General features: G+C 41.1%; 1 protein-coding gene across 1 annotated transcript in view; it reads left to right on the top strand.

Moving 5' to 3' along the window:
• The window catches only part of LOC117535113 (protein FAM184A-like), a gene marked incomplete at its 3' end in the record, with an annotated part of 139,565 nt that overhangs the window by 87,823 nt on the left and 26,094 nt on the right, over positions 1–25,648 (top strand). Inside the window, 5 exon segments of the mRNA XM_034199444.1 lie at positions 927–1,108; positions 8,891–9,076; positions 19,043–19,165; positions 23,628–23,789; positions 24,461–24,582. Coding sequence (XP_034055335.1) covers positions 927–1,108; positions 8,891–9,076; positions 19,043–19,165; positions 23,628–23,789; positions 24,461–24,582 — 775 coding nt within the window.

The following is a 25,648-nucleotide window of genomic DNA, read 5'->3' as shown; positions in this document are numbered from 1 at the left end:
AAATGGGTAATTGGAAATATTTTCGAGCCCCCCCCCTAACCCGGTTCCCATCGAGATTGGTAGAATTAATTGTATATAGTTGAACAAACATTACATTTTCTCTGCTAATAATAACAAGACAAAAAGATCCAACTATAATTGTATATTTTATTATGGATTGAACATGAACAAAAGTGCTTGTATTGGCGGTTGATCCTGTGCCACTGTGAAATAATGAGGCCTAATGGAAACAATTACAAATACTGCTTATCGATCCGGTTCTTTAACAGTATTTTTATAGGTTAGTTTTTAAGGGAAAAACTAAACAAATTAGAAACAGAATTCACATTGATTGATTTTATGTATACTGTGGATTATGGGCTGCTAGTAGACATACCATACCTGCAGTGGTGGTAGTAACTAAGTAGATTTACTCAAGTACTGTACTTATATTGAGGTACTTAAGTATTTCCACTTTTGCTTCTTTGTAATTCTGCTCCACTACAGTCAGTCCAGACCTAAATGGTGTACTTTTACTCCACTAGATGTATTTAGTTACTTTACAGATGTGGATTAATGATGTGAAATTACATTGGGTTAGGGTCCCTGGTCGAATGTACTTATTGTAAGTCGCTTTGGATAAAAGCGTCAGCTAAATGAAATGTAATGAAATATAATTACTTAACTCTTAAATCAGACTTTAGCTACACCTGGAGTAAATTCACAAGCTACCCTGCAGTATTACTACTTTTACTTAAGTACAGAAAAGACCTGAACACGTGGATTGCATAATAGGGGACCTTTAAATGGAGGAGAGCAGAAAACTCAGACCCAAGTCGAAGTTAAAGATGCTGACTCCAGTTGGTTTTTGTGACAAGAAACCTCCAAGAATGTCAATATTTAGATGACACCCATCTGTTTGCATTGTGCTCACACCCCCCCCTCAGGTCAGATCAGCAACCTGCAGGCCACTCAGATGACGCAGGAAGCCGCCATCAGAGACCTGGACAACGAGCGCAGCCGCCTGAAGGACAAGGTGCTGAGGATGGATGAGGAGAGGGAGGCGCTGCAGAGCCAGAGCCAGGCGCTGGACGACAGGCAGAGGCAACAGCTGCTGTCCCTGGAGAAGGTGTGTGTGTGTGTGTGTGTGTGTGTGTGTGTGTGTGTGTGTGTGTGTGTGTGTGTGTGTGTGTGTGTGTGTGTGTGTGTGTGTGTGTGTGTGTGTGTGTGTGTGTGTGTGTGTGTGTGTGTGTGTGTGTGTGTGTGTGTGTGTGTGTGTGTGTGTGTGTGTGTGTGTGTGTGTGTGTGTGTGTGTGTGTGTGTGTGTGTGTGTGTGTGTGTGTGTGTGTGTGTGTGTGTGTGTGTGTGTGTGTGTGTGTGTGTGTGTGTGTGTGTGTGTGTGTGTGTGTGTTGTGTGTGTGTGTGTGTGTGTGTGTGTGTGTGTGTGTGTGTGTGTGTGTGTGTGTGTGTGTGTGTGTGTGTGTGTGTGTGTGTGTGTGTGTGTGTGTGTGTGTGTGTGTGTGTGTGTGTGTGTGTGTGTGTGTGTGTGTGTGTGTGTTCCTCCTTCATATACTTTAAGATATTCTGTGCTCGTATTTTGGACAATGGCTCCTTGCATAGAAAACAAGTCAATTATACCACGGAGAAAACTCAAAGCAAGATATTAGTATACAGGATTTAAGTAGTTCCAAAAAGTATAACCACTGGTCTTCATGCGTTCTCGAACAACATGATTTCAGGTTCTCAGAAGCTGAATATTTTCTCTGTCTGTAGCTCGTTGTTATTCTCTGAGTTTACGATAGATTTCTTGTCGAGGATTATTGATTTCTTCCTTCCTCTCTGTCTTCAGTTGGTCTTTAGATGTGGATAGATGGTGTGGTAGCTCCTGTTGATATAGTTGATAATGGTTTGCTATCCCGACATTTCGCTGTGTTTGCTAGCTTCAGAGATTTCTTCCATTGTCTGGCTTTTTGTGGATTGTTCCGTCTTTTATCGATTGTTTCCCCAACTCATATCTAAATGTCTAATTAGATATGGCTGTTTAAACTGACTACAGAGAGTTGGTTACATCGCGCCCGCCCATCATACAGGAAGTCTGGATTGCAATATTAAAGATGAGGATATTTGTTATTCCATGTAGGGAGCTTGTGCTGTCTCTCATTTTGACCTTAACGCCTCAGTTTACCCAAAACTGATTCATGTCCTCAAGTCGATTTGGTATTTAGTTTCGTCTATATTTTATTTTTGCAACGTTGACATTTCTGTGTCTGTACAGAGTAATCCCCCTGGTGGAGTTGACACCCAAAGCCAGACTTTGTAGATGTGGAAGAACAATTTGACTTGAACTATTGATTGATTTCAGTACTTTACAGAGGAGACCAAATGTCAAAGCCTGAGCATATAGCTGTATAACTCTCACCAGGGGGGTATACTACGAAGCAGGATTTTTGTTTAGCAAGATAACTTCTGGGATTTCCGGTACTACGAAGCTGGTTCACTTTTTAGCGGGCTAGATCTCGATGGTGACTTATCCTGGAACGTAGCCTGTGCTCCGAAGCCGGATAGGTTCCAGGATAAGAGATCAACTCAGCGAAAGCACCACGCCTGCTGACCAATCAGAGCTCAGTGTGCGGAGGAAATATACTTTAAACTGCCATTGCAGGAAAGACGGCCGGCCAAAATCACCGACTGTGAACGTGAAAATGAATAGAACATCACCTCCCATCTTCAGAGCGATCTGACTATTATAACTATTATACTATTAGGCTATGTTAAGAAAGCTTAATTAAATATCTGCCACAACATAAGTAACCGGATCAAAGTAACATTACGTAGCCTACAGTCAGCGGCACTGTGAGTGCAGACGTCGATGTGTCCCATTATCATTCATATCACATCATATCACATCATAATATCTCCTTATCTGAGTCAGCTGAGCCGTATCTGGCCGTGCAACACTCACAGTGTCACATACTGTATGCATAAGTATTATTTTAAGCAACACATTAAGTTGACAAAACACTCGAGTCAAATGTAATGAAAGTCAGATGGTGTCTTAGACGGGGCAGTGATATCATAAACCTGTTAATGTACGCATTCAAACACTTGTTCTGTTAACACTTGCACTTGTTCTGTTACCAGCTGTATTCACCCTGCAGGTGCAGCTCTGTGGCTTTGATCCTGGATAAAGTGTTTAAGTCATGGATGTTTAAAGTTTAACTTCTTCATATGTCTAATATTATAGTTGACTTTTCATTCAGGAAGTATGACGCTGCGCTGTCAGTACGCTTCTCCATGTTTGTGATTGGTCGAATGCTCCAGATACCACCCCTTTCATGTGAACGCGCACCTAACTAGATAGGACACGGCTGGCTTGAGCGAACGAGTTGATAGCCAGCGTTGTAGGACAGTTTAGCGAGAGCGGCTTTGTGTTGGATTAAGTCAACCGGATAACTCAAAACATATCCAGGATAGGTTGAACTAGATTCGTAATATACCCCCCAGGACTCCCACTCTTTTTCTGTCTTCTTGTCTATCGTTACACCTTTAAACACTTCTCTTCGTCATTTGGTTCAGAAAAGTTGAATGCAACAAACTTTAACGAGCCTTCAATCATCATTAGGGTCAAACTTGTCGATCGCATTAACTTTGAAAACTAAATTGTCCCTCTTTTTCAAATCCAAAAGGCTTAAAGGTCAGATGCTTTTAGGAACAGTGAAGTCAGCAGACCCAGCACAGCCGGCTAAATGTCAAGTGTTGCTGCTTCATGTGTGTTTTCCATCCCTTTATCTCTGACATTTGTGCAGTGTGTTCCTCTGAGAGTCCTCCTGCTGAGCGACGCTGCTGAATCCCAATGTCTTTCTGGGATAACACACCTCTTAAACTGTACCGCACCTTCCTGTTTAGGCAGCAGCAACATCCCTCAGTTCTCTCACTGTTCAAATTCAAAAGCTTGTATTGTCATTGTACAGAATACAACGAGATTTATAGTTACTGCTCCAGCGAGTGCTTTAAAGACAGACTTATTAAAACACAGATTAAATGGTCTGACCGTTACGACCAGCAAGTAGCGCACACAGCTTCGGATCATCATGTAGATGACCAGGATTAATGAATAAAATAGAATTATGATAAAATATATATGATACATATTACAGTATATACATAGAGACAGACTATGATTATGGCACAGTGGGGATATGGGGGGTTATTTGTGTGTGTGTAATGTCCCAATGGCCCATGGGAAGACACTGTTTGAGTCTGGAGGTGCAGGCTTTCAGTGAACGGTAGCGCCGACCCGAGGGCAGCAGGTCGAACAGATGACTGTTGTGAATGTTTTAACTTTAAAATCCTTACATTTTGCAAAAGAAATGTGGTGATATTAAAAGTATGTGAAGGGCTTTGTAGCTTCTTCGCCTTAATAGATTCGTTTTTGGATTAATTTTGTTTCAAAATGAGCAACATTAGCAAATAAAAACCATTTCAGATAAGGTTAGTGTTCTGACTTAATTATACAGCGTTGTGGAAAAGTCATTACAGTAATGGGAGGCTTTTCCCTTCCCTTATCTCCTCTCTTTTTCCTCATTCATGTGTTTTATGATCTTCGCTTATTTTCCCTTCTCGTCTCTCTGAGAAAAAGGAAAAATAAACCTCCCAATATGTTTTCCAGCCCTATTGTTCAATGCTCTCCTCTGGGGGGGACTGGCCATACGACGACCCAGCAGTTGGCTCAGTTTGACCAGCTTGATGGACGTTTTTGGGGAGATTTCCAAAACCACCCTCTGGTTTATAGCAATTAGTGCTCAGAAAAAATCATCCCTGGTGGGGAATTAGAGTGTGTGTTTTATGTTGTTGCCAATGTCTGATTTATGCTCTCACTCACTAGTTTTATGACTGATAATGGCCAAATACAGTATACATTGTGCATCTGTAGGACAGCTTGCAGGGAACGTTTGTTGGCAATGAGGAAACGCTTTTATCTTTTATGGCAAGCAGTTGTTTGTTGATGGAAATGTGTCGTTTAAGGACAGAGTTGTTAGGATTTGCATATGTGTGAGTTTAGCCAATGATAAGGTTTGATTTGATTGATCTTGGAGCTGATCCCTCTATAGAGAGGTGAAGTCCCGCCCATCTACTTCCGCCCCATAGGACCTCATTTCTGAAAAAGTATGTATTGAAGTCAATGGAGGGAGAAAGATTATCTTTGGATCCCGTTTGAATTGTGCCATGAATTACACACATGATGTTTGTCGATCTTAAATAATTTCCATTTAAAAAAAGTCACAGTTTGTCGTAAAACTGTTGAAATATAAGACTATGAAAAATACGCAACTAGAAAGACTACAAATCCCAGAGTCCCGGTCCCGCATGCTGGCTCTTAGGAACCGACTAACTCCCCTTGTGTGTGTGCACAGCTCTCAACGTGCCCAGACTTGGAGTGATTTTTACCTCTTTGAATACTTTCCGCCTCGTTCTGAAAGAAAGAAGTGAAATGTTCCAACGTGACGGCCGTCTTGGTGTGTGGTGCGAGACGGGAGATGTAGTTCATTGAGCGTTTCACACACAAAAAAGTGTTACTTCGCAGTTTTACCACACTTTTATTTTTTTTGACTTGAAAAATTATCTTTAAAATTGACAAACATCATATGTGTGATTCGTGGCACAATTCAAACGGGTTCGAAAGATAATCTTTCTCTCTCCATTGACTTCAATACATACTCATTCAGAAATAAGGTCCCATGGAGGAAAGGGAGGGACTTCGCCTCTCTATATACTAATGGTTTGATATCAGCTAAAAAAGCGTTTATTGACTGTACTGCCGTGCTGCTCTCCTCCATTTTAACTTTAGCTGTACAGTGCAGCCTTTCCATCAGTATGAGTGTGACAATTTGACTCTTATGTGAAAACTATTGTATTGCACTGTTGATTAACTTTGTTCTGACACCAAGGTTAGCATAATTCATTAAGCTCTGATGGAAACAGATTTTCTATCCCTTTCTATTTTTCTCATTCAATGATGCAATACTCAGCTAGCAGCTTCTCATCGTTGAGCCAGTGCTGACTATCAGGTTAAAATGACAGATGATGCCGGCTGAAATCCATATCAACTGTTGCTAATTAATATTAATTCCACGCGTAACTTGATAACAAACATAATATGTTTTCTAGCGTCCTTACAGTTTCCACTTTCCTTCATACCATATGAATAATTTAAGCTTATCAAGTGAGTAGTCCTGAACCAGGATAACGTTAGAGGGCTACACATGTGGTCAATAATCATTTGGGTGAATATAAGTGTTGCATTGAACTCTGTATACATTACAGTATGTTAAAGGACTTAGGACAAAATAAACTTGATCTTGACAGTCCTAGTATCTGGTCCATTTATTCTTTATCGTTGTGCTTTAATTTCATCAGGGCTGTCAGTCGATTAAAATAGTTAATCGCAAATTAATCGCACATTTTGTATCTGTTCTAAATGTACCTTAGAGGAATATCTTTCAAGTTTGTAATACTCTTATCAACATATGAGTGGACAAATATGCTTAATGCAAATGTCTGTTTGTTATCACTGGAACAATGACAAATATTCTCCTGAATATTCTCAACACAACAACCTCTCTCTCTCTCTCTCTCTCTCTCTCTCTCTCTCTCTCTCTCTCTCTCTCTCTCTCTCTCTCTCTCTCTCTCTCTCTCCCAACCCTGTCTACTTCTCTGCACTGAGCCAGTTGCTCAAACAGACAAGCCTGTTTACAGTTGTCGGCGAAATGCCGCTCCTCTGTCTTCATACCAGTCAAAGCATGAGACTGAAGTTCCCACCTAGGGTCAAAATAATGCGCTGTGATGTGCAGTCGACACGTTGGATGCGATCCAAATGATCTAACGCAGCCCCTCGTCCTCCACAATGTTAAGCTGTAACCATGTAGCTATCGCTGTTGTTGTCCAGGCGTCTCCCCGGCAAACTTTCAAGCGCAAGCGAGTGGCAGGAGCTGTCAGTATCAGCTGTGTGCTTGGCTAGCTGTTTAAAACACCTTTTTTTGTATCCATATCTCTCGCTAGAATCTCCCACCATCCAACTAATAACAACAACAACAACAACAACAACAACAACGTCAAGCCTTTGGGCTCTGAAACTACAGGGCGGACCGAGGACAAATACACATGCGTTAATCGCACGTTAAAATAATTAGTGGCGTTAAAAAAAGAAAGCCCTAAATGTCATACCTTGTATTTGTATAAATGTCAGGCTACTCAGCCAAAACAAAAGTTAAATAATGCAACAGAAACCAGAACAATCCGAACCTCAAAGCCATTGTTTACATCTTTGCACGAAAAAAACATTGACGTATGGACAGCAGAATACCAGCAGTGTATTTCAAAACATTGCAAACAAAAAGTGAAGGTTTTATTTGTATTTTATCTCATTAGTAGTCACATGAAGTCACGTAATCCACACTCTATCAGGAAACAGCCTCACGGAGAGGGTCTTGGCTTGCTTTAAGGGTCTTCAGTGATCCCACTGTCAGATCTCACTGATGGATATTTCTGCTCCCATGTGTCTTTTTGGCTAATTAAAATGTTGCTAAACCCATGTGATGAAGAAACAGCTGCTCGCTTGATGAAACTCAAAGTAAATGGGTTTCAGATTACATTTTTGGGTTCCTCAGAAACATCGCTGTTTTCTGTGACCTTGCGAAACCAATTTGCCGTTTGTTCCTGGCTGTCTGCTCGTCTGACTGTCACACGATATACGGAGCTCAGAAACAACTTAAATCAGCAGGACTTCTTCCTCCTCTGTGTCCTCTGAGATCCATCTTTTGGCTGATATCCATTCCTATATTTCACTTTTATCCCTGCAGTTTAAAAATCTATGAAGCAGCTCCCTTCTTATTCTACTACTCCTCCTCTTACTCAAACAATCACCCGCAAATCAGTAATCAGCAGGCTCCAAATGATCCCAATTAACCCCCCCACAACAGTGATTGTCTTATCACAGCTTAGCAACTCTTAATAGGCACATCAATCAATATACACTCCAAATTAAATCTTAAGACCAGGCGAAAAATGTAAAGAATTGGCGTTTCGCACTGGTGGAGAGAAAATAGAGATTAGGCCATTTATTAAAAACTGCATTTAAACTCTAACAGGATGTTCGTCAGCTGATCAAACGTTTTGGAATTGGAATTTGGAGGTATGTTATTCTCTAGCAGCAGGCTAACATATATAGATAATAGAAATACGACACTTTAAAACATTAAATCCCCATCATGCATATTAAAGAACTTTTTGAATGGTTCTCATTTCAAAATAAGTCAACAAAAACATTAAAAAACTCTGTCTGAGGCTATTTTTCAACCAAGCTAGGGCGTATTAGTAATGCTGTTGTTTTTCCAGACGATACTTTTGGCAATGAGTCTTCTTCTTCTTCTTTATTGTGCAATAGAAAACAATTGAATCTGGTATCATCTTGAGATGTGAAGCAAGAGTAACTAAAAGAGGCCGTGATTTAGCAAAAAGTCCTTGCATTCGTCACGCCTGAGGCTGCAGACGACAGCTGACAAACACCAACATCAGGATAATGGTTAGGCTGCTCTGTGTCTCTATAATGAATAACCCCTTTATCAGTAATCCAACATGGAGTCTGTTACAAATGTTCTGTTGGGTTTTGGTGCTTCAGGAAAAACAAATGTGAAGGGGTGAGAGAGATGGACAAACAGACAGTTTAAGATTTATTTCTTTGCGGTCACTTAATAAACATTTAAATGTGGCTCAAAAAAATACAGCATATGGGTTGAATGTCAGCCCAAGCCCTTTCTCTCTGTGTGTGTGTGTATCGTGTTTCAAAAACACTCACCTCTGTGCATATTTCTAAACGTGTGTGTTCATGCATATTCATTTGTGTTTCTCTCAGACCCTGCGTGAGGAGAAGTCGTCCCACGAGAAGGACATGAAGGACATCCAGGCTCGATCCGAAGAGGAGACCAACCTGATGAAGGACAGCCAGGCCAGGGCTCTGGAGGAGGTCGCCAAGAAACACCGAGTCACCCTGGAGAACGCTCTGAACAACGCCGAGAAGGAGAAGAACCGCATGCTGGCCGTGAGTACACACACACACACACACACACACACACACACACACACACACACACACACACACACACACACACACACACACACACACACACACACACACACACACACACACACTCACACTCACACTCACACTCACACACACACCACGCTCACATTCTTGCTATGATGAAAACAGAAGACCTCATGAAGAATATCAGATGACAAATTGTCAGAGTGCATCAGATGCCGAGATGGTCATGCACATTGAAGACACGATTCATTTTGAAATGCATGTGACTTTGTGTTAGTTGCGTTTGTTCTTCAAAGCAGTAGTTTCAATTGATCCTGGTTCAGTCTGCTTAATGCAGATTAATAATAACTTTTCCTATAGAGGTATATTTAGACAGTTGTTGGTGAAAGATACGGATTTTGATCCAACCTGGAGAGCGATTTGGTTACTTGACGAAAAAAGTGTTCACTATCGTTTTTACGCTACTGAATTACATAAGTTTGATTGTTGAAGTCATAGGTTCATTTACAGCTTTGAACAAATGCATCAAGCCCTGCAATGTGCTCTTAAAACATCAAGTATTGGTATAGATTTAACTAATTACAAACATACCGTATAAAGTACTTTATCTCAGTCTCAAATAGCTTCAATTTACTCAATATATGTACTGTAGTAGTACACACACAGTAAGAACACAAACACATTACTTGAAGGCTGATAAGATGGATTTCTCTTCACAATTTCCTCCATTCCTGCACATTAAACATTTAAACAGGAGTGAGAACATGCCAGCTGTCTCTCTCAGTCTCTCTTCACTCTGGAGGTGTCGCCTGCCAAGCGATCTGAACCTGTCGCACCACCTCAGTCTGTTGATGATAAACAGGCCTGTTAATGGATGACTGGTGATTATGGATGACAGACGTCCTGATTTCTCTGCATATGTTTTAATCTGATTAACAACCCACCACTGACCCATTCATATTGTATAAACGGAGGAATATTGAGCACACTCGTGCTAAAAGATGACTTTATTCAGTTTAAATTGGTTGAGGTTGAACTGTGTTTTAAATAGTAAAGATATCCGTCAAATTGTACTTATTTCTAGGAATGGAAACTATTTCAAGACAGGCCAAGAGAGGTCAGGGGAAGCTTGGATTTAATGACCGGACATTCAAGATATATTACGTTAAGATGTACCGTACCCTCAGGTTGTGGTGTTTTTATAAAGAAACAAGAAGTTATTTCGATTTACCTTCCTGCTTTATCCAGCTATCTCACATTTCCTGTGTGCTTATTAAAACTACAGAAGAGCTTTGAGTCCACATAACATTTCTGAAAGCTATTACTTTAAAGAATTGATCAGCTCTGCAGTGCAGGAAATGAGACGATGCTCATAACCACACAGCATGTCAACCAGAGCAATACAAGAGACCATTTTCAAAGCTAGGACTCAGGTTTTGTGTTATCTCTCTGCACAGGTTGAAATACAAATGAATACGACATCACACGCAGGAATACCAAGTGACAGGAGCTCAGATACCTGCAGGAAATGTGCAGTTTATTTATGTTTTTTATAGAGTAAAATACATCAAAGAAATGCGGCCTACTGACGTGGGAGAAAATGTTTATATTTACTCATTTATCATCCGTGACTTTACGAGCAACTCTGAGCTCATTTGCCCCCGGGATGGAGGGACATGTGAGTATTCTGGATGAGCTTATGACGCTGATGATGGTAGAAAATAGATGCCGAACAGGAAAATTGTGAATGAAAACATATTTTGTGGCAGCTGTTTGGAGCCGTGGATGACTCACACAGGTGATACGAAGCGCTCTCATGTGCTATTTTTGAGCGATGCTAAAGCTGCCACTGCTCCTATTCACCAAGAAGACACACAGCTGCTTGTGTGTGTGTGTGTGTGTGTGTGTGTGTGTGTGTGTGTGTGTGTGTGTGTGTGTGTGTGTGTGTGTGTGTGTGTGTGTGTGTGTGTGTGTGTGTGTGTGTGTGTGTGTGTGTGTGTGTGTGTGTGTGTGTGTGTGTGTGTGTGTGTGTGTGTGTGTGTGTGTGTGTGTGTGTGTGTGTGTGTGTGTGTGTGTGTGTGTGTGTGTGTGTCCAACCCACTGCACCACACGCCTCCTACACATGAGAGGAAGTGTGGAAGCGGACAACAACAGTATACATTGAGTCACATATTAGACATTTTTTATATTTGTATTAAAATAGTGCAGAAATATAAAGAATGTTGTGTTTTTGGTACATTAATACTTCATACTAGTACTTAATGTGACACTCTAGGATAGCTGTGATCTTTACAGATAATTAAAGAAGATATATTATGCTTGTTTCATATTAGTAGTTAGTGTCTCTACTCTCATGTCTCCAAGCTCTAATGTTCAAAAAGCTCTTTATTTTTCTCATACTGCCTGTGCTGCAGCACCTCTTTTCACCCTCTGTCTGAAACCAGAGCCCAGTGATGTGGGAGAGAAACTCCCAAATGCGGGGATGTTAGCCTTCATGCACTAAAATCTATATAACACACTACAGGAAAGACAAACCCCAGAAAGCATAAAAGGATCTCTTTAAGATTGCATTGCTAACAACTATGAATCATTAAGGGCATTTGCTTCCAATACCGGTACATGTCACTTTGACACATGAGTTTGAATCCATTTATTCACAGTTAAGAAAGGCAAAATGACCATGTGACCAAATATATAATAAGCATAAATATCTCTCACAAGTCTGGAAAGTCAGATTTGGAGACAGTGTGGGAGTTTTGACATTTAAATGAGTGCAGGACCTTAAATCTGAATTCCTACTTATACGCCGCTGACATTTACTGCATATAAAACTGCAAGTGGAGAGTTTAAAGTTGGTTAAGTGTTCAAAATGAGGAGGTGTGTGTGTGTGTGTGTGTGTGTGTGTGTGTGTGTGTGTGTGTAAAAAAAATGTACAGCATTAATATTTCACCGCTACCTACTTAGCACAGTGTGTGACGACCCCTCACTGGGCTTTACCACACGCACACACACACACACACACACTTCTTAGATGGCGCTTTTCACTGCTTGTCTACTGCATATTCTATGGTATATATTTTTACTCCTTGGGAAGAACTTCCTGTTTCCTTCCTTCTTCCTGAGTGAAGTGAGGTCAGCAAAAGCAGGTTTTAGCCCTTCAAGATGATTATTTACGTTTGAACCTTCATGTTTCTTCCACTGATCGCACCCTGCAAAGCTAATGTGATGTGCCCTTTTGCTCATTTTCATTAAAGGAATCCAGCTTAGTCTTAAAAAAGAAAGAAGCATGAAGGTTAGTCTCAATGTTCTTGCATATTCACTTTTACAGTCAAGGATATCAGCTGAAAACCATCTTTTGTACAGACTGAGAAAATAAATCAATGGGTTTCAGAGTGAACAATAACAAAAGGACATTATCTGCATTTAAATAACGAAAGGTAGCTCATTCAATAAAAAGGCAGGAAAGCTTTTGGAACAATACTTAGAGACACTATTAAAGACATTTTAAGCCAGTAAGGGTGAACAAAAGCATCAACAATCTGCCTGCAGCTCCTCACTTGTTCCCTCTTGTGCTCTCTGATCAAATAGCCAAACTTCAGCTTCGGTATCATAATTGAAATTGCTCCTGAGGATTACAAATTGGGTCCTGGGACACGTTTAATGAGCCCGGGGTCTCGCTGCTCCAAACCACAGCGCTCCATAATGCAGCCTGAAATAGCCTCGTGATGAAGCCCCCTCTCCAGCGGGTCCTTTATTCCAGTCACACACAGCCATGTGGAAGCAAGTGATCAAATATTCTCTTGCATCAAAGTTGCATAATGAGGACGTGTTTTTAATGATACTCCACAGAAGAGCCCGTCAGAGATGACAGCCGCATTAAGAGGAGAAGCTTTCTGCTTTTCCATATGCAGGCGTTCAGGGCCTCAGATTACATCCCATTGTGAACTGATATGCACAATAATTCACCTTGCATGCACAAAGCAGCCCAAAGTGCTTTACAGAAACACATAGCAACAATATTAAAATAAATACAGAACAAGATAAAACATGATCCTAACGAGATTCCCTTGAATTCAAGCTGACAATAAATTAAAATAGGTTAAAATAAAAACGGAAACAATACAGTAAAACATGGACAATGATACGAGTGAGAATTGAAAGTTAACCCAAGTTAAAAGCCATATTTAAAAGATTCATATACATACTTTAAATAAAACAAAACCGCATTGATAACCAAATACCTAGATATCGATATTGTGACGATGATGTTTTGATATTTGGATTGATAGATGGATATGGATACTTCATTCATCCCAAGTGTAGGATTTTTTGGGGGAAATATTAACACAGTAAGATGTTTTTTATAAATAATTGTCACAAATGTAAATGTGATGACTAATAGGGTAAAGGAAAATGTAGAACAGCTACAACAGTTTGCTAGGTTCAGAAAATTCACTCCACTTTAAATCTGCCTTTAAATCCAAGACAAGACATGTGCTACATTATGAAATCCAAATTCTTTGTTAATATAGAGGGTGTTTCTCGATGTCAAGGACGCTTCCTTGGTGGGACATGTCTTCCGAGTCAGGTCCTTCAGAGGCTAGGCAAGAATCCTTCCTGGCATTCGGATGAACGAAGAATGGCTAGCAAGTGTGCAGGTGTGCGTCATATGCGAGGCCCCGCCTTACATTTTCCGCCAACGATTTTGGAAATTGGTCCGTGTGCAAAGCATTGTGGGGATTTTAAGACCGCAGAGGATACACATGTGCAGCCTCGAAAATGTCCCGCAACGAAGGACGCCGGCCTCGGTAGAATTCCAAGCATCCTGGACATTGGAACAGTCCTTTCGGCGGGACTCGATGACGTAGCATCCTTGAAATAGTGGCTCTGGAGCATCCTTCCTCGACATTGAGAAACACCCCTAATCTCACGTCCCGATATATTGATCAATATATTTCCTAGTGCTATGACGGTGTTGGTGCAGAAATACCTGAAACGCCTCAATTGGACTCCTTTGTTTACTTCCATTTCAATGACATCACTATGTAACACTCAAGCTTCTATTGGCTAGCGCTCCAACACATTGTTCGTGATAGGATAAGGGGCGGGACATCTCTAAGCTGGTTGGCCAATCACAACAGAACCGGCCAGCTAGCCAATCAGAGCAGACTGGGCTCTGGTTTCAGACAGAGGGTGAAAAGAGGTGCTGCAGTAGAGACACTAAATACAAATATGAACCTGGACATGAGCATAATATCCTCTTTAAAGGTTGAATGCATGATCTGAATTCTCATCCTCTTGCTGCAGTTTTCTGCTGAATCACAGGGGCAGAAACACGAGGAGATGCCTCTTCATCCCTCCACTCGTCTTCATTTAAGTCTTTTGTCTGGTCCAGGTTTCATCACGTCTAGTTAATCATCTTTTCTTTCATCACCTCTACTCTTTCATCGCTTTAAATGATAATGAGAGGTGTCTGAGAGGAGGCTGCGTTCAGAATACAAATGAACGTGTCTGCAGTGCCTCGCTCTCGCCCTCCATATCGATCTGCGAGGTATGACATGAATCCTGATGTGTCCTGTTAGATTCCTCCTGACTCTCCCAATAAATGTATTTATTTACGTAAATTTATAAATGACATAAAGAGTCATTCAAGGTTGAGATGTTGATGTCTGATATGGTGCATTCACATTTTTCTTTTTATAGAAAAACCTGTAATAATCCAGTCAGTAAAACAGTGAGAACTTTAGGTGCAAATGTACCTTTTCTGAAGCCTAAACATGGTAGAAAATCTTATAAGAGATGACCATGGATGCTATTTTATTTAGACAATTCGCATTAAATCAATCAAAGAATTAGCTAAAACAGAAAGTATTTATTGTTTCTACTAAATCTTAAACACATGTTATGTCATTCTTTCCTTACATACCTACTTACCTACTGTAAGCGCTTACAACTGCACTCATTATTATATGTATTTAAAATGTATCAAATTACAAAATGTAGTTTGAAAGGAGGCTGCTACAAACCCAGAGTTAATTATCACCTAGTCCCCATTCAGCTCTTCTACCATCTCTTAGCTTATTCTTCAGGTTTTTGGACGCATTTCTACTATTTTGATTTAGTCTAAGCGCTTTGTGTTCTTTTTTCAATACAACTGTAATGCTAGCTGCCAAGCACCAAACAGCCAACACATGATATAAGCATTTAGTATTTGGCAAGCTGATGGAGCTGAAAGGATGGTACATATTGGACTAACATTCATCAGGTGGATAGGACTCTAAATGAATGCTAATGTTCTTTGTTTTTGCATAACAAGTAAACATGTTATTTAAATCTCATTAGCTATAGTATATGATGCCACCATAGGAAGATGTCAATGTTGCATTCAAAGCATGAGTGCCAAAATAATTGATGATACAGCTGTTAATGCTACAAACTACCATGGATAAGGCAAGGCAAGGCAAGGCAAGGCAAGTTTATTTATATAGCACTTTTCAACACAAGGCAATTCAAAGTGCTTTACAAAAAATGAAAGAGATTAAGAAAATGGCATTTAAAATCAGTCATTAAAAAGAAAAGCTAATAAAATAAACATTAAAAGAAAAAATACATGGATAAAAGTTACAGTGCAGTCTAAGATATGAATAGTTCAATTAAAAGCAGCGACAAAAAGAAAAGTCTTCAGCCTGGATTTAAAAGTAGTCAGAGTTGCAGCGGACCTGCAGGTTTCTGGGAGTTTGTTCCAGATATTTGGAGCATAATAACTGAACGCTGCTTCTCCATGTTTAGTTTTGACTCTGGGGACAGAAAGCTGACCAGTCCCTGAAGACCTGAGAGATCTGGATGGTTCATCATTTAGCAGGAGGTCAGAAATGTATTTTGGGCCTAAACCATTCAGTGCTTTATAAACCAGCAGCAGTATTTTGAAATCTATTCTTTGACACACAGGAAGCCAGTGTAAAGACTTCAGAACAGGAGTGATGTGATCCACTTTCTTAGTGTTAGTGAGGACTCGAGCAGCAGCGTTCTGAATTAGCTGCAGCTTCCTAATAGATTTTTTTAGTGAGACCTGTGAAGACACCATTGCAGTAGTCCAGTCTACTGAAGATAAAAGCATGGACAAGTTTTTCCAAATCCTGCTGTGACATTAGTCTTTTAATCCTAGATATATTCTTTAGGTGATAGTAGGCTGATTTAGTAACAGTTTTAATGTGACTGTTGAAACTCAGGTCAGAGTCCATGACTACACCTAGATTTCTGGCTTTATCTGTTGTTTTGAACATTGCAGACTGAAGCTCAGCGCTAACTTGTATACGTTCTGCCTTGGCTCCAAAAACCATTACCTCAGTTTTATCTTTGTTTAATTGGAGAAAGTTCTGACACATCCAGTCATTGATTTGTTCAATGCACTTACTCAGTGTTTGAATTGGAGCATAGTCTCCTGGTGAAATTGTTACGTAAATTTGTGTGTCATCTGCATAGCTATGGTAACTTATTTTGTTGGGGGGTGGGATATCATTTAAAGGTCCCATGTCATGGCCATTTCTACTGATCATAATTCCATTGTTGAGGTCTACTAGAATACATTTACATTGTTCAATGTTCCAAACTCACATTGGTTTCTCACAGCATCTCTGTCTAGTATGTGTATTCACTCTCTGTCCTAAACGGCTTGTTGGAGCTCCTGCGCCCCCTCCCTGTGAGCCCAGTGGCCGTCTGCGAGACAGCGAAACCCAGCCCGAACACACCCACACACACCCGCAGCCTGGCTGGGAGTTTGTGTGTGTGCTCACACACCGACTCACAGCCTCCCCGCGTCCCGCCGTCTCAGGGAGGAGAAATCGGCGGAGCTACAACTGAGAAAAGATTGAGTGTGTGACGTGACGTGGACGTAACGTGGACGTAACGGCGCCGCGGATTGGTCCATTTGGGTTAGGGCACGTCACAGAACCCAGGAAGAAAACAATGGAAAAAGAGAAATCTCCAACGAGGCGTTCTGGGGCAGCACAGACAGGTCTTCTCTGTGTTAGAGTTTTACTCGCTACAGGGTGTACTTTGAGGGTTTGTGACTCTGCAGACCGTTTACATGCAGAAAAACCTTCATAACAACAAGGGGACGGGTGATAACCGGAAAAGCATGACATGGGCCCTTTAAAGAAATAGAAGATGGAGATATAAACCGTGTCTCCCCCGAGTCTTCATCATTAGCCTGAGTCTTCATGATGAGTCTGAGTCTTCATTATTAGCCTGAGTCTTCATGATGAGTCTGAGTCTTCATGATGAGTCTGAGTCTTCATGATGAGTCTGAGTCTTCATCATTAGCCTGAGTCTTCATGATGAGTCTGAGTCTTCATCATTAGCCTGAGTCTTCATGATGAGTCTGAGTCTTCATCATTAGCCTGAGTCTTCATGATGAGTCTGAGTCTTCATCATTAGCCTGAGTCTTCATGATGAGTCTGAGTCTTCATCATTAGCCTGAGTCTTCATGATGAGTCTGAGTCTTCATCATTAGCCTGAGTCTTCATGATGAGTCTGAGTCTTCATCATTAGCCTGAGTCTTCATGATGAGTCTGAGTCTTCATCATTAGCCTGAGTCTTCATGATGAGTCTGAGTCTTCATCATTAGCCTGAGTCTTCATCATACAGTATCTGATTGATTGGTTGATTTACTTTAGCACATGATTAGCAGAGCAGGTAAATAACAAGAAAGTTTGAAGTTAGGTATCCAGATTTCTGCCTGAAACCCTTTCTACCAATATATTCTCTACTAAGGAATAGTCTGAATGAAAGTCTCTGTGAGGACCTGTGGGAGGAGAGGCTGCAGGCGAACATCAGAGCGGACATATCTCCTCGGGATTTGTTCTACCAGCCTCATTCTTGTCTTTTTTTACGGTTGCATAAGAGTGTTGAAACTATTGCAAGCAGAAGCGGCCTCTTAGGGGAAAGCAGGAGCAGATTGTTAGTGCAAACTCTGGATCATTTGAAAGGCCATTCTTTATCCCAGATTAGACCAAACTGTTTAACATATTAGCGTCAGTCAGTATTCACTCCTCAGTTATCACGTCCTCCACTGAAATACAAGATGTCATCACACATGAATTACTGTGATTTGTCACTCGTTCCCTCATTCAGTCGAATTTCCATTCATTTGTATGGAACTGTGTCCCAGTAGGCGATACTTTTATGTTTGTGTGTTACAAACTCCATTCTCTTGTGTAATGAATAATGGTGGAAAATGTCATTTAACATTACAGCCATTTTTCCCCAGCTCTAATTGTCCTTGGAAAGCAGTGATCGCTACGCGCTATAACATAAATCGCTCCCCATTCATCAGCAGGCATAATAAGCTTCATTATGCTAACAATGCTGTCAAGGACAATGCAATAGTTCGGGGTATTTTTAGAGCATGTTGCACAGATGAATATAATGGCAAACCAAGTGTAGTTCTGCACTCAAACTGAGGGAGATATGAAGAGTTTCTGTTTATTTTTAAGGGGAAAAGTCCAGTCTGTTTGGAAATAAATCTTTCAACACATCTACTTCTTATGTCTGTATCTGAGAGTCTTCATAACACCATGAATACTAATAAAATATCACTTCTCTTCCAATACAACTTGAACATCTTGGATTTGGACATGAATTCTCGATATAGCCGCAAGACATTTACTTGTTGATGCTTCTTGACTTTTATTCAAGATTCAAGGCTTTTATTGTCAATGGTACAAAGCTATAGTTACACAATACAATACACAATACAACTGATAATAGTGCAAGTAAATTAAATATAATAGAAATAGTGCAGAATAGTCTATATACAAGTAATTGGAATATTGATAAGTTGTAAACAGATGAATGTTATGGATGTTCTTTCAAAAGTGCAGGTGTTTAACAGTCTTGTGGCCTGTGGGATGAAACTGTCCCTCATTTGTTTTGATGTGTGTTTCTGACGGTTTTCCACAGGAGCTGGATCAGCAGTTTGAGAAGGAGCGCCTCTCTCTGGAGGAGCAGAAGACGACGCTCCGCCAGCAGCTGGACGAGCTGAGGGAGGAGCTCACCTCCAAACTCAACGCCGCCAACGACGAGGTAGGACATCTGAAACATTAAATATGTACCTTCCTTAAGTGTAAAAAATGTCAGATCAATAAGAGCTTTAAAGGTCACCTATTATGCAAATCCACTTCTCCATGTCTCTTCTACATCAACATGTGTCTCCTCTTCTTCATGTCTCTTCTACATCAACATGTGTCCCCTCTTCTTCATGTCTCTCTACATCAACATGTGTCCCCTCTTCTTCATGTCTCTTCTACATCATGTGTCCCCTCTTCTTCATGTCTCTTCTACATCAACATGTGTCCCCTCTTCTTCATGTCTCTTCTACATCATGTGTCCCCTCTTCTTCACGTCTCTTCTACATCAACATGTTTCCCCTCTTCTTCATGTCTCTTCTACATCAACATGTGTCCCTTCTTCTTCATGTCTCTTCTACATCAACATGTGTCCCCTCTTCTTCATGTCTCTTCTACATCAACATGTGTCCCCTCTTCTTCATGTCTCTTCTACATCAACATGTGTCCCCTCTTCTTCATGTCTCTTCTACATCAACATGTGTCCCCTCTTCTCCATGTCTCTTCTACATCAACATGTGTCCCCTCTTCTCCATGTCTCTTCTACATCAACATGTGTCCCCTCTTCTTCATGTCTCTTCTACATCAACATGTGTCCCCTCTTCTTCACGTCTCTTCTACATCAACATGTGTCCCCTCTTCTTCACGTCTCTTCTACATCAACATGTGTCCCCTCTTCTTCATGTCTCTTCTACATCAACATGTGTCCCCTCTTCTTCATGTCTCTTCTACATCAACATGTGTCCCCTCTTCTTCATGTCTCTTCTACATCAACATGTGTCCCCTCTTCTCCATGTCTCTTCTACATCAACATGTGTCCCCTCTTCTCCATGTCTCTTCTACATCAACATGTGTCCCCTCTTCTTCACGTCTCTTCTACATCAACATGTGTCCCCTCTTCTTCATGTCTCTTCTACATCAACATGTGTCCCCTCTTCTTCATGTCTCTTCTACATCAACATGTGTCCCCTCTTCTTCATGTCTCTTCTACATCAACATGTGTCCCCTCTTCTTCATGTCTCTTCTACATCAACATGTGTCCCCTCTTCTTCATGTCTCTTCTACATCAACATGTGTCCCCTCTTCTTCATGTCTCTTCTACATCAACATGTGTCCCCTCTTCTTCACGTCTCTTCTACAATCAACATGTGTCCCCTCTTCTTCATGTCTCTTCTACATCAACATGTGTCCCCTCTTCTTCATGTCTCTTCTACATCAACATGTGTCCCCTCTTCGTCATGTCTCTTCTACATCAACATGTGTCCCCTCTTCTTCATGTCTCTTCTACATCAACATGTGTCCCCTCTTCTTCACGTCTCTTCTACATCAACATGTGTCCCCTCTTCTTCATGTCTCTTCTACATCAACATGTGTCCCCATCTTCTTCATGTCTCTTCTACATCAACATGTGTCCCCTCTTCTCCATGTCTCTTCTACATCAACATGTGTCCCCTCTTCTTCACGTCTCTTCTACATCAACATGTGTCCCCTCTTCTCCATGTCTCTTCTACATCAACATGTGTCCCCTCTTCTTCATGTCTCTTCTACATCAACATGTGTCCCCTCTTCTTCATGTCTCTTCTACATCAACATGTGTCCCCTCTGTGGAAAGAGACTCTGAAAGTTTCAGGAACAAAGATTCTCTCTCTTTTTGATCCATTTCTATAAAAACTTGTCTGAAAATGAGCTGATCAGATTTTGGCCACTTTATGATGTCATAACAATGTTTTGTCTTGTGTAACCATTAGCCAATCAGCAACCAAGGTAACCCCCCCACCTTATCACCTGAATCTCCTCCTAGAGCACCATTGAGTTCTTTGTAACCAAATGTCTCTCAGAGGGGCGTGGGGAGGGGCTCCTTATTTTCATCTAAAGTAACAGACAGAGAATCAGCACTTTGGAAACAGGGCTGAAACAGAGGGGATTATGGGTAATGCTGCAATGATCTGTTTGGTGTTCGGAGACATGTTCTGTATATACTGTATCTGAGATGAAAAACAGTATCATAGGGGAGCTTTAATATCGTAGTTGTTGTGGAACTTTCTATCACTTCGTATGACTTTTATCCTTATATTTTATCGTCCTTTTTATGATTTTATTCAAATTTTCCAGAAAACTTAAATAAATATTGAATGGAATTTACCTTGTGAAGCATAAGATAGACAGTCATACCAGCGGACAATCTATAAGGCTCACTTCCACATTTCTTTTAGGACAACTTGAAATGTGGAAAATATACTTAATAAACCCACATTTAGTCCAGAAGTTGCAGCAATTTAACATCCCAAACTCAAAAGACTCATATGTGTCAGATAATACAATCATCCCTTGAAACCCTTTACTCAAAGTATTTTATTTTTGAACCTCACACTGACTTTACCTAAATAACTGGCCATTTTAAAAGAGAGTCATAAGAAAATGTGGTTTTGAATAAAGCTAACTGTTTAACTACCAAATAAAATGTTAACTTTTTGAAGATATTAGCTTTTTGATATAGATTTACAAATGCAGTTGTTGGCATTCAGGAATAATGTGGTTGGTTTTGCCAAGTCCCAATGCCTGCATGTTAAAACACAAAGAGAGAGAGGTTGGTTTGTCCCTGCTCCTTGAACACATCGTTTCTCTGTGTATAAACTCACGCCACGCTGTGTTTATTGCTGTTGTTTGTGCACTCCAATTTTCTCCTGTGCTTTTAACATCGAGTTAAATTAATATGTGATGCGTGGCAAAACTATGTTGCCACGTCGGCAGAAAGAATATGGACCTGGCTCGTGTAAAAACCGAAATAGAAACGCTTATTGAATGCATTTTTGATGGAAATTCTGATGTAGAGTTGGTAGGTTGCTGCTACACTGAGATACAGCCTGGAGTGCAACGGTGTCCAGGTTGTGAAAATAATAATAATAATAATACGTTTATTTAGTATAACACCTTAAAATTAAGACCACAGAAACATGAATACAATAACAGCATGAGGCCGTTATTAAGGTCAACATAAAAACAAAACACAGACCACGTAGAGTCCCGAAAAGGAACAAACAAAAGAACAGAACACATCACACACATCTCAAGTAGAAACAAAAGCCAATGTAAAAAGAATGGTCTTGAGTTGTTTTTTAAAAGCTTCTACAGAAGGTGCATCTCACTTCGGTTAAATGGATTCCTTGCGTCCCTCACTTGCGTCGTTTCCCTGCGACTAGTCCCTCCCACCAGGGAAGCATGGAGAGACGCAAGGAAACCACGAGAAGCAGGGAAATTAGTTTTAAGAGCAATGGGACGTCGTTTCCTCCGGAGCGTCACGTGAAGCGACGTCCGTTTGTCATGACGCCGCACAGCTGATCGTCTGACAGCAGCCAGATCAGTGCATGCGCTACATCGTCCAATCAGTGAGCGATACACAGTAAGGGGGCGGGGCGAGTGTCTGAGGATTTCACCGGAGGATGGTCTGGTAGTTCCTCGATTATCGCTCCTCCGTTATCGCTCCTCGATCCTCGCTCATCGGTCCTCCGGCACAAATAAGGCCACTGGGACGGTACTCAAGATGGCGCAGACAAATCAACTTCCGGTGATACCGAGACCGAGGAGCGAGGAAATGAAAAATAACCGAAGTGAGACGCACCCAGAGACTGCAGAGCGGATGTTTTTAGGGAGAGAGTTCCATAGTATTGGAGCACCACTTGAAAGGTTCTACACCCCCATAATGCACTGCATGCCTGTATCCATCAGGCTGCACAATCAAGGGCTAAACCCTGTGACCCGCTAATATTTACCCGCCAGTGTGATTATTTAAAATATAAAACAGTCTGCTGAGGACTATATTTTACTACCACTGTTTCCTTAAATCAAAATGATGTTATCTAATATCTGTTTTTTTCCAACAAAGTAGAGCCTAAAAGATTAAACGACTGATCTACAATTAAATTGACAGAAAATGTATCAACAACTATTTTGCAACTATTTAGATTTTGTATTTGGGATTGTGGGAAACAGTATTATGATCAGGGGTGCATAACATAACATAACTGGTACGCATGCGCGGCAACAATCTGAAATGCGTACCGTCACTTGTGTCACAAAGCGCATTTGCGTACCGACGTACTTGTGAAGCTTTTCCAGAAGGCGGTTAGATCACCGGACGACAGAGTCGGTCTCCGTGTGCACAGACAGGGCTGCTGTTAACGTCGGTCTGTACAACGGAATTGTGCCAAAACTACGCCAACCTCACTGAGAAAGTTATGTGCACCCTGATTATGATCTCTCTGTCTACTCTGTAAACACAAACTGAAAGATTGACAATAAAGTTGACTTTGACAAAGTGTTGGAGCCGCCACTTGAAAGGCACGGTCACCTTTAGTTTTTAGACGAGACCGTGGGACAGCCAGTAGGCCCTGGTTTATTCTCCGTCTACCAAACCCCCCCAGGTGGTCCGGCTGCAGCAGGAGGTGCAGCAGGGGGAGCAGGACATGGGCTCAGCCGAGGGAACGATCTGCACCCTGAAGGAGGCGCAGGACAAACTGCTGGAGGAGCTGGACGCCACCAGAGCCCGACTGAGGGAGACCAGCAACCTGCTGACAGCCCTGCAGGTCACACACACACACCACACACACACACACACACACACACACCACACACACACACACACACACACACACACACACACACACACACACACACACACACACACACACACACACACACACACACACACACACACACACACACACACATACACAGCTCTTTAACTGTACATGTGAGGAAATAATGCTTTCTGTAGCGCCTTTACATTGATTGAACCTTATTTTAAATATACCCTGAATGTCCCCTTTAAAAAAACTCCACCCATCAAGTCCATTGAATGACTCAGAAAACTATGGAAAATTCACAGTGCTTGTTTAGTTTGGCCACAGTCATAACCCCACATTTTTTCAAATTGACTCTGATACAAAACGGATCCTCATATTTGAGTTCTTGGATGAATTCATGATGGCCTTTTTTGTTCGATACTTAAAGACATAATTAAAGAAATTCTTCCTGAGTGGGTTTTTGAAGGACTTGACAGGATGACTCTAATGGCAGCATTTTCTGTTGGCTGTTTAAACTTGTATTCACGCTACAGAGAATCCCAAAAGTTGCAAGGTTGCCAACAGAACTAGATTCTTGTTGGATGGAAAAACCTTTGAGCAGCAACAGAATACTATCCAATGTCGGTCTTTCTCTGAGTTTGACTGACTTTCTGTTTGTATTTTCTATGAAGGGTGAGCTAGAGATCCAAAAGCGTCATCATGAAGCCAAAATCATCACCACCAAAGAAGAAGAAAAACTTAAAATGGACAAGATGGCTCTGGAGCTGGAGCTCAAATGGACCGAAACACTCAGGTAGTGTGTGTGTGTGTGTGTGTGTGTGTGTGTGTGTGTGTGTGTGTGTGTGGTGTGTGTGTGTGTGTGTGTGTGTGTGTGTGTGTGTGTGTGTGTGTGTGTGTGTGTGTGTGTGTGTGTGTGTGTGTGTGTGTGTGTGTGTGTGTGTGTGTGTGTGTGTGTGTGTGTGTGTGATTACGTGTGTGTGTGTGTGTGTGTGTGTGTGATTACGTGTAAGTGTGTTTCTGAAAGAGAAACACCTATAATCTTTGCCTTAACTTAATTCAGAAGTGGAAGTCTTTCTATTTCAATACATTCCTTTCACTCTCTGTCACACACACACAAACACCTCACAGTATTGACCGAGATGAATCATTATTCTTGGATAGCTCTGCAACATCTCTGTTCGATGCGATGTTAAAGCCCTCAGCTCAGAGTCTCTGTTTATGCCCTCAGAACTTTTAAATAAATTAAAAAAAACTCAAATAATAAAATGGACCGTCTGAGGTGTGAACTGATGCACTTTTAACACCGTAGTCAGCATCCTTTAACAACTCTATTAGAGTTTATCTCAGCACTTTGACTAGATGGTTAAAAGCTTTAATCTGAAGTGTCTTTAGATCTCATCGCTAATAACAAAGAAGTGGTATGTACTTGTTGCTTTTAAATCACATGTTAATGAGTGGACATTGTATTACTACTCGGTCGGATAGTTGGTGAACATTTGGGCTTGTATACGTCCAGTGACATGGCTTGAAAACAACCAGAAGAAGTCACATTGCCCTGTGTAAATGTAACATGTTTAATTCTACCCTGCACGTCAAAGAAATCGCACTAAAGGGGTATCCAGCTCATTCAAAAGTCTCTTCAACATCCCTATTATATCCTCTTTAAAACATGTATTGTTATGTAAACACAGGCACTCAATCAGAACAGCTGTGAACATCTCTAACCTCCTAAGGGTTGCTAAAAGGTGGGGATTTGTTTTGGGACTGACCAAGCTTCAGGCCCCGGCCACACGAGGACGAAAACGGCCGTTTGCGTTACTGTTTAGTGTCATATAGACCGTTCGGCCACACGAGGACGA

Source organism: Gymnodraco acuticeps, unplaced genomic scaffold (assembly GCF_902827175.1).
Source record: "Gymnodraco acuticeps unplaced genomic scaffold, fGymAcu1.1, whole genome shotgun sequence".
Taxonomy (NCBI): domain Eukaryota; kingdom Metazoa; phylum Chordata; class Actinopteri; order Perciformes; family Bathydraconidae; genus Gymnodraco; species Gymnodraco acuticeps.
Note: the sequence above shows the minus strand (reverse complement) of the source record. Positions and strands in the feature narration are given on the sequence as shown.